Source organism: Taudactylus pleione, unplaced genomic scaffold, assembly GCF_031769625.1.
Source record: "Taudactylus pleione unplaced genomic scaffold, aTauple2 ptg000015l, whole genome shotgun sequence".
NCBI classification, from domain to species: domain Eukaryota; kingdom Metazoa; phylum Chordata; class Amphibia; order Anura; family Myobatrachidae; genus Taudactylus; species Taudactylus pleione.
Window position 1 is genome coordinate 31,047,805 of NW_028284417.1, and position 17,713 is coordinate 31,065,517.

The 17,713-nt window shown below is 40.1% G+C and overlaps 1 protein-coding gene across 1 annotated transcript in view; it reads left to right on the top strand.

Annotated features, from left to right (window-relative positions):
* Positions 1–17,713, top strand: part of FHL5 (four and a half LIM domains 5) — a 111,508-nt gene that overhangs the window by 91,017 nt on the left and 2,778 nt on the right. Inside the window, exons 6-7 of the mRNA XM_088470865.1 lie at positions 6,542–6,711; positions 12,951–13,137. Coding sequence (XP_088326991.1) covers positions 6,542–6,711; positions 12,951–13,137 — 357 coding nt within the window. The remainder of the gene's footprint in view (positions 1–6,541; positions 6,712–12,950; positions 13,138–17,713) is intronic.

Consider the following 17,713-nt stretch of genomic DNA (forward strand, 5'->3'; position numbering starts at 1 on the left):
CATTATCAATTGAAGGCACAACTATCTTCTCTAGCCCCACTCACAGTCCTGTCATTTCCATCTCAAAAATATTTCTAATATCGGATCCTTTCTCACGCAGAATGATACGAAAACCCTCATCCACTCACTGGTCATCTCCAGATTGGACTACTGTAACCTCCTCCTATCTGGCCTCTCTGACTCCCACCTCTCTACTCCAATCTGCCCTCAATGCTGCTACTCAGCTCATCTTCCTCTCCAAACATTCTACATCTGCCTCCCCTCTCCTACACTGGCTCCCCTTCCCATTTAGAACCCAATTCAAGGTTCTTACACTCACATACAAAACCCTCACCCATTCCTCTCCCATTTACATCTCTAACCTCATCTCCCTTCACACTCCTGTCCACCCTCTTCACTCAACAAATGCACTCTGCCTCTCCTGCCAACTGATTACTTTCTCCCACTCCCACATCCAAGATTTTGCTGTGCTGCTCCCTACCTCTGGAACACACTCCCTCTCACCATCAGCCTCTCCACCTCTCTACAAATCTTTAAATGGGCTCTCAAGACCCACTACTTCATCAAAGCATTCCAGCTCTCATCCTAACCAACTGCTACATGCTCCTTCCTACCCCATCTGTGTCACGCCTATTAGTTTGTCCCTCCCCATTACAATGTAAGCTCTCACAAGCAGGGCCCTTTACCCTCTTGTGCTTCTCCTTACTTATACTTTCATCTTCTCCTTACTCCCCACTAGGACACCTAACACTTGGTTGCTTATGCCCTGTTGCTTATTGTACTGTAAGTCATCGATTTCTTGTTCACTTATTTATGTACTTTGTAAGGCGCTGTGGAACACTTGTGGTGCTATATAAATAAAAGATAATAATAGTCCAATCCCTTTTTTTTGGCAGACAGCCAAATCTGTCATTAACGGTGCCATAGTTTCTTATGTATCCTCCATGAATAAGAAAAATTCTACCTCTTATGTAACACTGCAAATGGCCCTATGTGAGGACTATCAAACATTTAAAACTGATCTATCCCCTACATCTAAACATCTTTCTCAGGTAGAAAAAAATAATTTTGATGAATTTCTACAAACTATGGGAGATTGATACTTGTTATCTGTCAATTATCAGTTACATACATTTGGAAACTGGGCACATCCTAACCAATATTTTAAATGGTATCTGACCCCCAATGTTAGTCCACCCACTCTAAACTTTTAATGGTTTTTTTCTTCTAAAATGCAGATAGCTTCCATTAAGAGGTATTTCTATGAATCCCTTTTATTACAACTACTTCTCACCCCCTTACACAAACCACACAACCTTTTATATTCTACCAATCTTACATATCCTAAGTTGCATTCTGATGTGGTCCACACTTTAGTATATTCAGTCACTTTGGAGGAGGTGACTAGAGCGATTCAAAAGTACCAGGTCCAGATGGTCTGGGTGGAGGTATTCTACCATATTATTTATCATGAATCTCTTCCTCTTTACTATAACTCTGCTAGTCTTAAGGTTCTTCCCAAGCCTGGATGAGACTTAACTTTACCTGACTCTTATAGACCAATGGGTCTGATTCAAAGATTTATGCAAAGCCAATATTTTTGCAGATTACGCGACTGTGTGCAAATGCATATGCTAAATAAAACAAAAAATAACCTTACTTCTGCAGATAAACAACAGATATGCAGCTTATAAGATAATAAAAGGAGTTTTCACCATTCTCCAATAAACATTTTAGTGATAAAAAAATAATAATTATCCCCAAGGTGCTTTCTTGAAACAGTGCATACACCAGTGGAAAAAATGGGTGAAATTTACTATATACTCCAAAATGCTTTGATAAAGCATTCCTTTGAATCGTGTTTCTCTTTAAAATGTGCAGAGATAGTATGCATTTCTAGGCCTTTTCTTATATTGTATACATGTTCAGCTAGGTGAACTTTAAGGTTTCTAGTTGTCTTTCCTATGTAGATCAAGCCACATTGACATTCCAGAGCATAAATTATAGTTTTTGAATTGCAAATAATAAAATCTTAAATTGGATATACATTGCCATTGGCTTTGAACTTACATATTCTACAGACCTACACATACTATAAGACATAGGCCACACTTGTGGAAATCCTTAGAACGCACACTTTCCCTAAAACATCATCTATAAATCTTTGCCAGAATACCAGGTTTGCACCCAGTACCCCCTCAGACCAATTAGTTTGTTTTTCCCAGAAGGCTATGAAGAGATTGGCATAACTGGGCACAAACCTGGTACCAATCGCAGTTCCCACTTAAAATAGTAGGATCCATTAAAAATAAAATAATTATTTAATAAATGAATTAAATTCCTTCCATGATAAAGTCCCTCAATTCTACAGACAAGTCAGTCTGGTCTAAAAAATGGGATACTGCTCTCAAGACTATACTCAAGTCAATAATTGTATATAAGGTGCTTACATCAGAACTAGCCAAAAAGTAATTTTCCTCCCATTTAATTTCCTGTATTTTGATTAAAAATCTTTTGTAGGCAAGCTCCAGTTTTTTTAATCAATTAATGCTGAGAGATTTGAGGTAATACTATTTGTCCATGACACAATGGGCATGCCCGGGGGATGTAATAAATCTTTGTGTACCTTGGGGAGGACATATAGTTGGAATGGATGGGGACTCTATATTGATAAAATCATACTGTGATTTACAAATAATTCCTTTCTCAAATGGATATGCACAAAAGTTGAACTGTGCACAAGCAGTGATTGCAGTGCAATTGCACCCATGCATAGAAACCACTTGAAAAGTGAGTGTGAAGTAGTTACCATTTGGGGGATGGTATATACCATTTGGTAATGGGGGGTGGTTATAAAATTGCAGGTGAGTATGACTGTTTAAACACGGTCTCATGGGTATGGTTATAATAGCCATTGCGAATGCCTACACAGCATGAGAGCTCTCTGCATGTCAGGAGAGCTGCAGTGATTGGAGCAAGTCAGACTTAACTTACAAGCTTTGTGAATGGCTGATGTGCGTCAAAGGCACCAATGTTTATGCTATTGCACATTGTCTGACAGATATTTAAGGAGGCAACACTGGGCATTCCTGTGCTTGGCTTTTGCCTAATATCATACACCAAGACCAAATTGGATTTACAGTATATGGGGATGTCATTCTGTGGTCAATGTTAGAAGAGCTCTGGGGACCATGTAATCTCTACTTACCATTAAAGATCCCAATCCCATAGTAATTTTTTCACTTGATGCCGAAAAGGCATTCAACCTTATTCCCTACATTAGAAAAAATTCAGATTCTCGTTAAAGTTTATACATATTTTGTGGACCCTCTACACGAACTATTAGTCAAAAGTTTCATGTAATGGCCATTAATCCACCCCAATTCCCATTCAAAAAGGAATAAAATAAGGTTTCCCACTTTCTACTTTCTTGTTTGCCATAGCACTAGAACATCTAGCCATAGCCCTACGTACTGTGCTACACCCATTCTTCAAGGAATTTATATAGGCAAAGTGACCCTTAAAGTAGCATTGTTCACAGACAATATGCTCTTGTTTATATCTAATTCAGCTTTATCTGTTCCAGCAGTTATGGATTTATGAATCTCCTTTGGTTCCTTCTCTGGATACAGGGTCAATGTTGACAAATGAAAAATTCTGCCAATTTTGGGTTCCTTAACACAATTGGATTCTATACTAGCTCTCCAATATTTCAAACTTAATACCTCCCAAATTAAATACCTAGGGGTCCAGATTACATCTAATCTTTCACAGCTATATTCAGCTAATTTTTCCCTAATACTTTAAGTTATACTTCTGTTAGATAGCTGTAAATTTCTTCCTCTATCCCTCCTGGGCCGAGCAACAGTTATAAAAAGTGTGGTCTTTCCCAAAATATTCTAGCTCATGCAGATGCTCCTTATCGCTCTTTCTAGAACTGATATAGTTCACCTTACTCTGTTAATTTCCCATTTGTATGGCAAGGTAAACACCCTAGAACTCCAATGTCAATATTAAAATTGACTCATTAAAAGGGGACATAGGGATTCTGGATTTTGCTGCCTACTCCTTGGCTGCATTTTTTAGATATGTATGCATTGGTTACTTGGTAGAATTACATACACAGACATCTCTTTAGATATGGAATTATATTCCCCATACTCACCAGGGACCCTACTACACACAAGACTGCAGGATATTCCTAAAGATTTTGTCACTCATACTATTTTTAGAGAAACTTATTATTCCAGGATTACTATCACTAATAAAATACATAGAAATCACCTCTCTTCTCCCCACATACCATTATGGAGAAATCTGGCTTTTCCCCAATTCTCACCAATTCCCACTTTCTATCATGGCACGACAAAGGGCTTAACACATCTAAGGTATTTGATTTGAGTGGTATTCTACGTTCTTTTTCTGGTTTACAGCAACTTTTCCAAATTCCACATCAAGATTTTTATATGTACCTACAAACGAAAATATTAATCCAATCCATTCCACCAGCAATGTCCCCACCCCCCCCGATCTCTATGGACCCACTCATTTGCTTACTGAACTACTTAAGTCATATATCCTATAGGGCAAAATACTCTACTCTAGTTAATTAAATGCAAGAATCACAATATGACAAAACATTCTGGGTTGGCGTGTAGATATGTGGTCCTTATTCTCTCTTGAAGATTTGTTTACTCATTTTGATTCCACTCTATGTATCTTTTAATCTGCCTATCTACAGGAGGTTCACTTACAAGTTACTTTTCAAGCCTACATAGCCCCATCACAACATATGCATTTGGTCCCTTCTGAAACCAGTAATTGTCTAAAGTGCCACATGTTAAATGCCCCTGGGAATGTGGAAAGATTAAAAGATTTTGGAACAAAATGATCTCTTTTATAATTGACATCTTTTCTTTAAACCTCTAACCTGATTAGTTGGCATGTCTTTGTTCTAATTTTCAAAATTGGAACCTAGGGCTTAATAAGAGAGCGTTAATCTCCATCTTTATAATATTAATTTCAATAGCAAAGAAAATTATCCTAATCCATTGGACTATGCATTCAACCCCTACTCTTAATGAAGTAAAACTTCTTCAACTCTTATATTTTAATAGGAGATACTGTCTTCCTGATTAAATAGAGGTGTGGTGAAGTTCTATAAAATATGGGGCTTATATATAGATCATCTGCATCCCCCTACTCAGGAACATATCTTTAAGTTATTTGAATCCACAGACTGGTTTCTTCACCGCTGTTTACTGCTAGAACCATAACTGACATTTTTAATGAGTTCTCTTGGTCCTATTGATCCCTGAATACATGTACACTTTACCTAAGTGGTACCATCTTTCTTCCATAAGACCATTCTTCCTCCATATCCTCCCTATTGCATCTTATCGTGGTCTTCCAACTCCTCCCCCATCTTATACAGGTATATGTTAATTTGAATACTTGCTAGAGCTACCGTCATATTGACTAGTTTATTTAATGTCAATGTATGTGATACATTCTATGACCTTATTTCTCTGGCATGGTCATTATCTCCTTTATTGACTCCTATCTCAGTTGAGATTACCACCCTGATTTGTGTATATGTTTATTGCTAATGTATTCATAGTTGTCAATTTCAATATAAATTTATGGCCTCAACTTTAAGGTATCACCTGTTATGGCTGTAACATTCTTTTGTTTTGTTTATAACAAAATCTTAATAAAATAGTTTTACAAAAAATCTGGGACACACAACATTTAGCTACGTTCATTGAGTAAAAAATTGCATTATATATGAAACATACACCTAGACAAATGCATTATCTACCCTATAATTAGTAATAAATGTATTTATAAAGTATCAGAGGTTTAATATTATTTAAGACAAAGTTCAGTCTATGTAACCATAACAATTCCTCAGAAAATTTCAGGCCATTTAAATAACCATACCTTTCACCCAATAGCCACTTCCAATTGCTGATATGTTTAGGAGTGTCTGTGGGACTGCAGAATATTTTGGATAATGCCTACTCTATTATCTTGCGTTCACTGCAAGTATACTAATGAGGGGATATGGTCAGCCAATGGGAGCTATTATTCCCCACCTGATAGCAGGTGTAAGCACAAGTTATGCCCTGCGGAACAAACTTTATAGCATTTGACATTCTGTGTTACTGGATATTTCTTATCCTCAGTGGGTAACTATCCTTATACTGTTTATTATTACAGCTGTATTTGCAAGCATATGTCTGAATTCATGGTTGACAATGCCAGGCACTGAGAAAGAGAAAAACTATAAATTTTGCACTGCCACATGCTCATTAACCTCTGTAGCAAAACAGGAAAAATAATGAAAATAATTAATATGAACATTAAACCCTGAGCATGAAAATTGTTGCCCTGGGCGTATGCCCGTTGCCTTTCTAGTAAATATAGACCTGTATACAAAACAGATATGTCATAAAATTTAAAAAGATCATGAAACAACATAATCTGTTCTATAATTGTATATAGGACACATAACATTTTATGTTTTATCATATTGTAGGTTCTCGAAAAATGGAGTACAAGGGGTGTAACTGGCATGAAACATGTTTTGTCTGCCAAAGTTGTCAGCAGCCTTTAGGAATAAAACCATTTATTCCCAAACTCTCCAGTCTATATTGTGTACCATGCTATGAGAAACAATTTGCAAATCAATGCAAATCCTGCAAAAAGGTAAATAGTTCATTTTATATTTCTACATAATTTCTCCATAGGAAATACACTTATGCAAAATACACCATCTGTACATGTTCTTATTCATCTAGAGACAACTAAAGGCCATCAGCCATTTATATAAGGTTACATTAAGGTTCATATTTATCAAACCGATCTGAAAAGACAGATTTTCTATCACCACTTATATTGAAAATTTATATTTTTTGGAAGAATTTATCAAAAAAGTAATTGGGGCAGCTATGTCATGTAATATTCATGTCACTAGTGACACTGGCCTGCAGATGTGAGATTAGTATTACCCCATGCCAGGTCAGTGAGATGTCAAAAAAAGCTCAAGCTGGTTTATAGGCTCCCAGATGTGCACTGGAACATGAAACCTGCACTCGGGCCTCCAGTTTTAGGTTAATCAAAAATGTAAAAATAATGTGTGTTTAAAAACAAAATAAGAAAAAAAATTGAACAAAATCAAAAAAGGAAAGAGATTTGATTTTGTGTATTGAGACAATAAAAATTACATAGAAAAGAAGAAAGGCCACATTTTAGTGGAGTTACTTGTTTTGCTAAAGGACATCCAGTCATTTTTACTCTGAAAAACAACTTTTTCAGATCTCATTCCTTTATTTATAGTGGCATGTACTTTGTACTATCAATTAGCATTTCTGCAGAGAGATGCCCATCAACCAATTGAATTGTATTTTTGTTAACAGACAGAAATAACAAAGGCAGTCCCAATGTCTTTTTACTGTTAATTTAAGCCATTATTAAGAAGAAAAGTTAAGGTTCATAAGTGGTAGGATGTATGGTTCTAGGCGCACTTCTAATTTATCAGGATGTCTCTCCAAAGTAAATGTGTACCTTCAAGTGTGCTATGCATAGACACTATAACCAGGGGGGGATCTCCACCACCACCCCAAACATTTGAGAGGCACCAGTCAATGCTGCTGGGAGAGCAGAGCTCCATCACATAGTACAGAGTTAGTGGGCACTAGGATCTACTGAGGCTCTCATATCAGGTCTAGCCTGGAACATGTGCTACTGTGCATATTCAGCCATGCTGCGGGTCTCTCTCCTCTGGTATACATTAGCCACAGATGCACCCCAGGCTCATTGGATTCTACTACAGCCACAAGGAATGTCTACCTATTCTGTACCACCACCTCTTAGGTGCCCAAGCACCCTACTGCCATGACATTGTGTTTAGAGTCTGATGGTGCATTCTGCACCAGATGCATTACAACACCCAGCAAACCCTGTATGCTCCAGGCTGCCACTGTATATCTCCTGCTGATGAGATTCCTGCATTGCTTGAAATAAACATGAAAGGTTAACATGCCATTTTGGGCATTTTAGACCAACTTGCTGATTGTGGATGCGTCATGGTCTGAGTATTCTGTAGATCTGGTTGGACCCTTGGACTGAATGGAGGTGCAGATGAAATGAGGAGGCTTAATGTAGCTCTTGCACATGAGTATAACCAGGAGTATAGGTGCACTAGTGACAGTGTAGGAACCACAGACTTGTGATATGCATAGATACCGAACTGGAACTGGAGTGAACAGACCAGGTCCACTTGGTTACCCCTCGCCTAGTGACATTTGAAGATCAGCATGACCAGGGAAAGATTCCAGAAACAGGAGTGAACATCAGGACTCAGAACTATATAGTACTGGTAGATAGGAACTCAAAACTGAAGCCAGGAATCAGAGACTTATGTAGTCAGAGTACAACTTGAGAAAGCTGTAACTCTGGAACTGGAACAATTGAGGAACTCAGAAACTGAGAGTCAGAATAGTTAGTAATACAGCTTACTGGACACCTCAGTGTACAGACTGTATACTGCATACTGAAACCTAGCCCTGGAACCAGCACCCTTCTATGAACTAGGCCAAGACAATAGCACATAGCACTGGGAAACCAATACAAGGTCAGCACAATAGTATAACCAAATAACCCGGGCAACCACCAAGCACAGAGTAAAACAGAAGAGATAACTTGCATGCACTGTCCCAGCGGTATGATGGAATGAAGACAGCAGCTGTACTCACTGCACTGAAGAGTAGTAGCTTGGTATGCAGTGTGGAAGCTGCCGCACTGATAGGTGACAAACAATACACAGCGGCAGATGGAAAGCAGTATACTGTACTTGCTGGTTGAGACAAAGTGGTTGGAGCAGGTCTGTATGCAGCATGGGAGCTGCGGCGGTGACAAGTAGCGGAACACAGTAGCAGATGAAAAGCAGGTCTGTATGCAACGTGGAAGCTGCGGCGCTGACAGGTAATGGAACACAGCAGCAGATGCAGGGGCGTAACTACACCTGGGGGGCCCCATGGCAAAATTTTCACAGACACCCCCCCCCCCCCAGGTAACCCTCTGCTTGCTCCCCCTCCACCAGGACGCTGGGAACCTGAGCCTTTATAGTCGGGCCCTGACGTCAGACGCTGCAGCCATGGCCAATACGTGATTGCGCCTGCTGCAAGGCCACGTCCCCTTCTAGACCCGCGAGGCCACTCTCCTAGCTAGCCTGCTTCCTTCTGCCCTCCCAGTCATTGATGGATGTTGTCACCGGGAGGCAGGGACTAACAGCAGGGGCGGAGCTTAAGCCCTTGCTGCCAGGTAGTACACAACCACAGCAGTCCTCCTACCGACTACTGTTAGTGCAGGGGGAAGTCCGGGACCCGGGTCGATCTGGGCCTCATAGCAGCCGCACCCCCTGCACCTACAGTAGTTACACCAGTGGGCAGATGGTAAATAGTGAGAATCCACGAAGTAGCAGATACACAGAGAACATGATCACAGGATACAAGGAGTAAACCTGAGGCCTAGAACAATCCTGGGTAGAAAGTGGAACACGTTGTTCTGGCAATGGGTTGCTCACAGGAACTGGTTTAAATAGGAGGAGGTGAAAAGCCATTGGTCTTACTGACCAGGTGAGCACACAGCTGAGCTGCTGAAGTGCATCAGGTAATTGAAATGGAATGTTTCTGCATAGGCCTGGATACAGCAATGAAGAAGTATCAGAGCTTGTCAGAAATGCTAAGACCCAGATTTGTGACAGGATTATCCCAACAGTATCTGATTAGAAGCAGTTACATTTTGTATAGGTTCACACATTCAACACATGTAACCTCTCTTGTTGCCAGGAGATTTGGGTTGAGCAACTATATAGTTTTTAGCTTGATCTTTATTGAAAAAGGAAGACAGGGGTCTTGTCCAAGATGTATGCCACTGGGTATTTGCTTACAGTGGCTCCTACTCAGCAATCTTGCAATGCAATTTAACAAGACTTACAATCCTAAAACCACAGCTCTCATAATGTGCCAGCCAGGATAGGGCATTAATGCCAATATTACTTCAAAACAATGTATGAAGCAACTAGCTGCTAAAATGGTGAGGCAGGAGAACTCAGCATGTAAATAAAGAGATATACATCTATCACAGCATTGAGAAGCCCTCACTACCAATCACGCTGTGGGAAGCTTCAGATCCCGCAGCCTAACCAAAGGAGCAACCATCGCGATCATTGGTCATTATTGTTGCGATGGAGATCCCAGCCTGCGACATTGGTCACAGTGCTGGGATAGCAAATGCAGCAAGGAGGTGTCTGACACCTCCTTCGGCATTTGCTTCTGAGATTGACGGATTTGCATGACCGCTTGTGTACGACTCTACAAATCCGTCCATCTCTGAATCAGACCCAAGGATCAATAGCATAATAAAGAGGATGTATAGCTTAATAAAGAGGATCTATAGCATAATATAGAGGAATCGGTATGATTTACCGCTGGAACCCTGGCCGGCGGTTCACATTCCGACAAGGATGAAAATCCAGATCGTCCCCAGGTAAGTATTCACTAACCTATTCTACCCCCTAACCCTAACCCTCCCTTAGGGGTGCCTAACCCTAACCTTCCCCCCCAGTGCCTAACCCTAATCCCCCACTTCCCCGCCGCCTAACCCTAAATCCCCCGAGGGGGTGCCTAACCCTAAATCTCCACCGGGGGTGCCTAACCCTTACCCTCCCTCTAGCCTAACCCGAACCTCCAGGGGGGTTGCCTAACCCTAAGTCCCCCCCAGGAGCCCTAAACCTAACCCTCCCCCCCTGCTGCTGTCCGCGCTCGGCGCCCGGCATCCCTAGATTTAGACACCTGTCATTTAACCCTCGCCGGGATTAAGCAGTCGGGAAGCCGGCTGTCGGGATTAGGTCCGCCGGCTTCCCGTCTGCATACCAATATAGAGGATATATACTGTAGTATAATAAAGAGCATTTTTAGCATAATAAAGAGGATCTAATGCATAATAAAACAGGATCTGGTCAGAATGTCGATATTCAAAATGTTGACACCAGAATTTAGGCAGGTTCAGAAAGGACGACAGTCAGATTGTCAGCACTGACTTTAGGTTGACAAGAAACACATTCACAAATATCGAAATGGTTGAAATGTCGACATATTCATAATGTTGACATTTAACATATGGACACCAGAATGAGACAGTAAATTTTTGTGTAGAGCATTATATGTTCTAATTAAGAGACAATATTTACTATTACATTTGATTTAATTATTTCTAATTAATATATGATTTATTTAGTATGTTCATTTCATGTTTATTAATTTATTGGTACCTATTAATTTAATACATGTTTTTTATGCCCATGTGGAGAGGCATTATAGGAAATGTGTATGGTATTTTATTTACATGTTTAAAGTAAAAACATTTAACACTAAAACCACCTACCTCCTATATGTTATTTTAGTTAATAAGAACTAGGGGTATACATAAGGAGGAGTATAACATTGCAGTTTCTATATACTAAATTGGTTTTAAATAAACCAATCAGATAGAGTCAGCTATCTAGTGCGGCAGCTTGCCATCAACAGATAGTACTCAGGGCCTGATTCAGACCCGGACACTAAGCCGTGATCGCTCGCGGCCAAAAGGGGCCGGGAATGCAAATTCCGCGATCGCACTGTGTGGCGTAAGGACGCCCTCTATGTCTTAGAGAGTGACAGCAGTGAGTGAACGCAGGTGTATAAAGACGCCCACTTTCCTTTCTTAACACACGTCATCTCCAGGAAGTGTAAGATTAATCGGTAACATCGAGAGCCATCGGAGCTGCACGTAGCGCTTATGGTAGCCCCTACCCTGCTGCAAGCACTGTGATCAGTGTTGACTGATATACAACCAGGTGATGTGTACAATGACGCCTCCATGCTAATTATGCACGCCCTTTAAACGATGTTTAGACGCCCAGACACTCCTGCGTTCGCACCACCACTCCCCCATTCACAAGCACCTTCCCGTGTTACCACCCACAAATGGCACTCTGTCACTCAAGGTAGCACTCAGTCTTTGTCTTTTTACGATTCCCGATTGCAGTGACTGGCTCGCGCACGCGCACTGCGATGCATGCGCACAAAGCGAACCATCGGCAGCTATGAGCGAACGATTCTTAGCGTCTGGGTCTGAATCAGGCCCTCAGTGCGCAGGTCCACATACCCATCGATCTATTTGCAGTAAATGTAGGATTAGGGGTTAGGGTTACAGTAAATTTAGGATTAGGGGTTATGGTTACAGTAAATTTAAGATTAGGGGTTAGGGCTACAGTAAATTTAGGATTAGGGGTTAGGGTTACAGTAAATTTAGGATTAGGGGTTAGGGTTACAGTAAATTTAGGAATAGGGGTTAGGGTTACAGTAAGTTTAGGATTAGGGGTTAGGGTTACAGTAACTTTAGGATTAGGGGTTAGGGTCACAGTAAATTTAGGAATAGGGGTTCCGGTTACAGTAGGTTTAGGATTAGGGGTTAGGGTTACAGTAGGTTTAGGATTAGGGGGTAGGGTTAAGGTAAATTTAGTAATAGGGGTTAGGGTTACAGTAAATTTAGGGTTAGGGTTACAGTACATTTAGGATTAGGGGTTAGGGTTACAGTAAATTTAGGATTAGGGGTTAGGTTTAGGGCTTGGGTTAAGATAAAATATGCAAAAAAATTTATATTTACATTCTGGTGTTGATGTGTTAAATGGTCGACTTTTCATACCACACCCTAAAAAAATGTATCCATAAAACAGGGGAAATGTATATATTGAATGTACATAAATAGTAAATTTATCATGCAATCTTACAAGCGTACCTTGAATCTAATCATTTGTATTATCTATTTACAAAGGCCTTATTTTATGTTTTTGTACCATATGTATATATACAAAACAAGCATGTGTTTTCTGGTTTGATTAGGCTATCACCACAGCAGGAATTACTTTCCATGATCAGCCATGGCACAGTGAATGCTTTGTATGTGCTCACTGTAAGGGGAAGCTGGCTGAAGAGAAATTTACATCTAAAAATGAGGAGCCATACTGCTTGGATTGCTTCAGTAACCTCTTTGCGAAAACATGTTCTGCTTGTCATAAACTCATTGCTGGTAAGTGTCATATAACCATAGCTACATAATGGTGTGGAGTTTAACTCACCCACTATATTTAATTTTGCTGTAGCAAAATAAATGTTTTAGTAATAATTATATTTTCTCTACAAAGCATTTGTGTTCAGAATCATTAGTGTGGGAAATGTAGGGAAAGAAGTGGACAGACAAAAACTAGGAGGGCTGCTGCAATTTTGTGCATTTGAGGCATACTTGCCTACTTTAATTAATGAGGGGCCCGTCTCTCCACATAGGGATAGCCACTGACCATCAATGGTTAACAACCGGTGGTTGATGGTTTTGGAATCAATGGCAGAGATCCAGTGGTTCTCCACCATTGATGGCACAGAACAATGCAATGTTTTTTTTCTCATGTGCTGGGACATGGAGCATAGCTCTACCCTTGGACATGGCCAGTGAAACCCTGCCCCTACTCCCAGATTGGCCCACTGCCCAGCAAGTATTAAAGCAAGGATGACCATTGTTGGATGAAAGCATCGATGGTTTCCAGCCAATGGTTTCATGCAGCAATTCACGAACCTGTGAAGAAGGAGCAGGGCTAAATGACAAGATTTGCATCATTTTAGCTCCAGCACTCCATACGGACCCGACACGCCAATTCCCTGTATAATCTCTCCATCCTGCCCACTTCATTAGGAAGTGGGTGGGGTGCGAGGGACTACCTGAAAAATCAGGAGCCTTCCACAACTTCCAAGAGAGGAGGCAAGTATGGTGAGATAACATATACTGCATGTCTTTTTATATGTATGGGTGACATTTATGCAAAATGCATCCATCTCATACAGAATTTGCTTTTGTTAGTATTCTTTTTATTTTATTATTCTAAATGTTCTCATATTATTTCATTATTATTTTTGTTGCTTTTTTATATTTATTTTAACAACAGGAGAGTTTTGATAGAATTTTGTTTTGCCTCTAAGCAGTGTTAAATAGCAGCTATCATTAGATCAATATTTACAGTTAAGTAATAATACTGAGTGGCAGGATAGCCATAGATTATGTCTTTCATGCCCTAATATGGCTATACTCTGGAAGAGGAAATCCAGCTGATGTAATTATGATGTGACCAAGTTTCCATGGCAACCCTAAAGAAGAGACATTCTAAAAAAACAGCTCTAAGATTAACTGCTGTATTTAAAAGATTAGGTGCATGGGAACCAAATGTAATTAACTGATATCTTATACTGAAGTAATTTACTAGTAGACAAATTTGTTATACAATAGTTAATGGTAAGCAAGGCAGTGGTATAAGTGAGAAGACAAAGTTTGCATTTATAAGGTTTTCTTTCATGTGTAACTAAAATATTTTATTTAGAAATGAGTTAGCGATCCAGTGTTTTTGTTTTTGTTTTCTTGTCCGAACCATTATCTTGTTTTGGTATTGGTTTTGGTACAACCAGGTTTTGTTGTTGTTTATTTTGCCCTAATTTATCCAATGAGTTGTTTTATTCCTATATAAGTACTTATATATTTTATATTCATTACCAGTATATTTTTAAATGATCACTTATTTATTTTATGACTGTGTGCAGCTCTGAGCAAAGACTGCAGTAGGGTAGCTGGGGGATAGAGGAAGATAAAGGCCAGCATTTCAGCTTTTCTTTAGAACAGTCAATGACTTTGTCCACCCACTAACCCTTATTATGTAGTAATATAGATTCAATAGGAATTACAGTAACTCAGTTTGTCGGCATTCATTGAACAAGTTGTAGTTTCATTTAATGAATACCATTTTTCCAAATTTTTTGGAAGTAACCACCTGTGATCACCACTAACAATGTTGCCTGCTGGAATAAAAACTGGAGGTTGGTAAACTTAGATAGATCGCAGTCAATCTACTAGATAAACAGCCGTTCTCTCTACCTACAGTACTATTGAGTCACCTATTTATATTTGTTTTAACACAATGGGCGGAATTCAATTGATTGCTATTCAATTCTTGCTCCTGTAGGGTGCGATCAGCTGCCAGCGCTACATTTCAGCTCGCAGCCCCTGGGGGATGAGAGCCGAAATGTGCGAAAAGTGACATGTTTGGGCACCCAAACATCACTTTTCGCGATCGCGCCCAGCACTTTGGTCGGGTTTAGCCTCTTTATGCAGCTAAACCCAACCACTTTTGGCGTGATCAGCACGAAAATCTAGAACAATTACATAGCGGCCCGCGATCTCCTGTCACTTTAGATGGGAGATGCGGGCCACGAAAACAATTGAATTCCGCCCATTGGGTTGAATTGTATACAGTCAGTCCATAAATATTGGGACATTGACAGAATTTTCATATTTTGGCCTCTATTCGCCACCACAATGGCTTTGAAATGAAACAAACAAGATGTGATTTAACTGCAGACTTTCAGATTTAATTTGAGGGTAATTACATCCAAATCAGGTGAACGGTGTAGGAATTACAGCGGTTTCAATATGTGCCTTCCACTTTTTAAGGGGCCAAAAGTAATGGGACAAACTAAACAATCCTAAATCTAACTTTCACTTTTTAATACTTTGTTGCAAATCCTTTGCAGGCAATTACAGCCTGAAGTCTGGAACACATAGACATCACCAGACGCTGGGTTTCATCCCTGGTGATGCTCTGCCAGGCCTCTACTGCAAATGTCTTCAGTTCTGCTTGTTCTTGGGGCATTTTCCCTTCAGTTTTGTCTTCATCAAGTGAAATGCATGCTCAATCGGATTCAGGTCAGGGGATTCACTTGGCCATTGCATAACATTCCACTTTTTAGCCTTAAAAACTCTTTGGTTGCTTTTGCAGTATGCTTCGGGTCATTGTCCATCTGCACTGTGAAGCGCCGTCCAATGAGTTCTGAAGCATCTAACTGAATATGAGCATATAATATTATTGCCCAAAACACTTCAGAATTCATTCTGCTGCTTTTGTCAGCAGTCACATCATCAATAAATACAAGGGAACCAGTTCCATTGGCAGCCATACATGCCCACGCCATTACACTACCACCACCATGCTTCACTGATAAGGTGGTATGTTTTGGATCATGAGCAATTCCTTTCCTTCTCCGTACTCTTCTCTTCCCATCACTCTGGTACAAGTTGATCTTTGTCTCATCTGTCCATAGGATGTTGTTCCAGAACTGTAATGGCTTTTTTAGATTTTGTTTGGCAAACTCTAATCTGGTTTTCCTGTTTTTGTGGCTCACCAATGGTTTGCATCTTGTGGTGAACCCTCTATATTCACTATTGTGCAGTCTTCTCTTAATTGTGGACTTTGACACATATACATCTACCTCCTGGAGAGTGTTCTTGATTTGGCCAACTGTTGTGAAGGGGTTTTTCTTCACCAGGGAAATAATTCTTTTGTCATCCACGACAGTTGTTTTCCGTGGTCTTCGGGGTCTTTCGGTGTTGCTGAGCTCTCCGGTGCGTTCTCTCTTTTTAAGAATATTCCAAACAGTTGATTTATCCACACCTAATGTTTTTGCTATCTCTCTGAAAGGATTGTTTTGATTTTTCAGCCTAATGATGGCTTGCTTCACTGATAGTAACAGCTCTTTGGATCTCATATTGAGAGTCGACATCAACTGATTCCAAGTGCAAATGTCACACCTAGAATCAACTCCAGACCTTTTACCTGCTTAATTGATAATGAAATAACGAGGGAATAGCCCACACCTGTCCATGAAATGGCTTTTGAGTTGATAGTCTCATTACTTTTGGCCCCTTAAAAAGTGGTAGGCACATATTGAAACCGTTGTAATTCCTACACCGTTCACCCGATTTGGATGTAATTACCCTCAAATTAAATCTGAAAGTCTGCAGTTAAAGCACATCTTGTTTGTTTCATTTCAAAGCCATTGTGGTGGTGAATAGAGGTCACAATCTGAAAATTCTGTCAATGTCCCAATATTTATGGACCTGACTGTATGTAAGGGAATTTATTATCATACATTCAGTTAGCTGTTTGTCTTTTTGGGAACAATAGGTGTTTCACCTCAAACTCACAGCTTTTATTTATTGGACTGTTGATGCTAATTATTTATATATTATTTATACATACACTTTTTTTAGCGCCCGATTTGTCCAAATTTTTGTTCGATCGCAGTCAATCTGTAGGTGGCTTCAAAGATACTTCTTTTTCCTCCCAGTAAGCACCATCTGCATAGTAATTTGTGCAATAGACTGATCCATTACAATAGCTATAAAGCCGTGTGCTGCAGTGTAACAGCAATATAAATCCAATGACAACTGAATATCCTCTTGTCTTAGGGTTTGATTCAGCACCGAACACAGTTGCTTATACGCACGCAATCGGCCTAGTGTTGCATTCTGCACATGCATATGCATCACAGTGCGCAGGCGTGAACTAGCTGACTATGCAGAGTGATTGGCAGGAAGTGCCGTTTGTGGGTGGTGACGGGGGTGGTTGGGCGAACACAGGTGTGCCAGTGCGTTTCAACGCCGTTGCAGGGGCATGCATAAATTATCCACTGCAATGGCCTCCGCAGTCTGAGGTCTCATAGCCTGCATGGTTGTTAGCAATTTCTGAGTAAGGTCAGGGCTTGTGCAACTGTGCGTGAGGCTACAATGG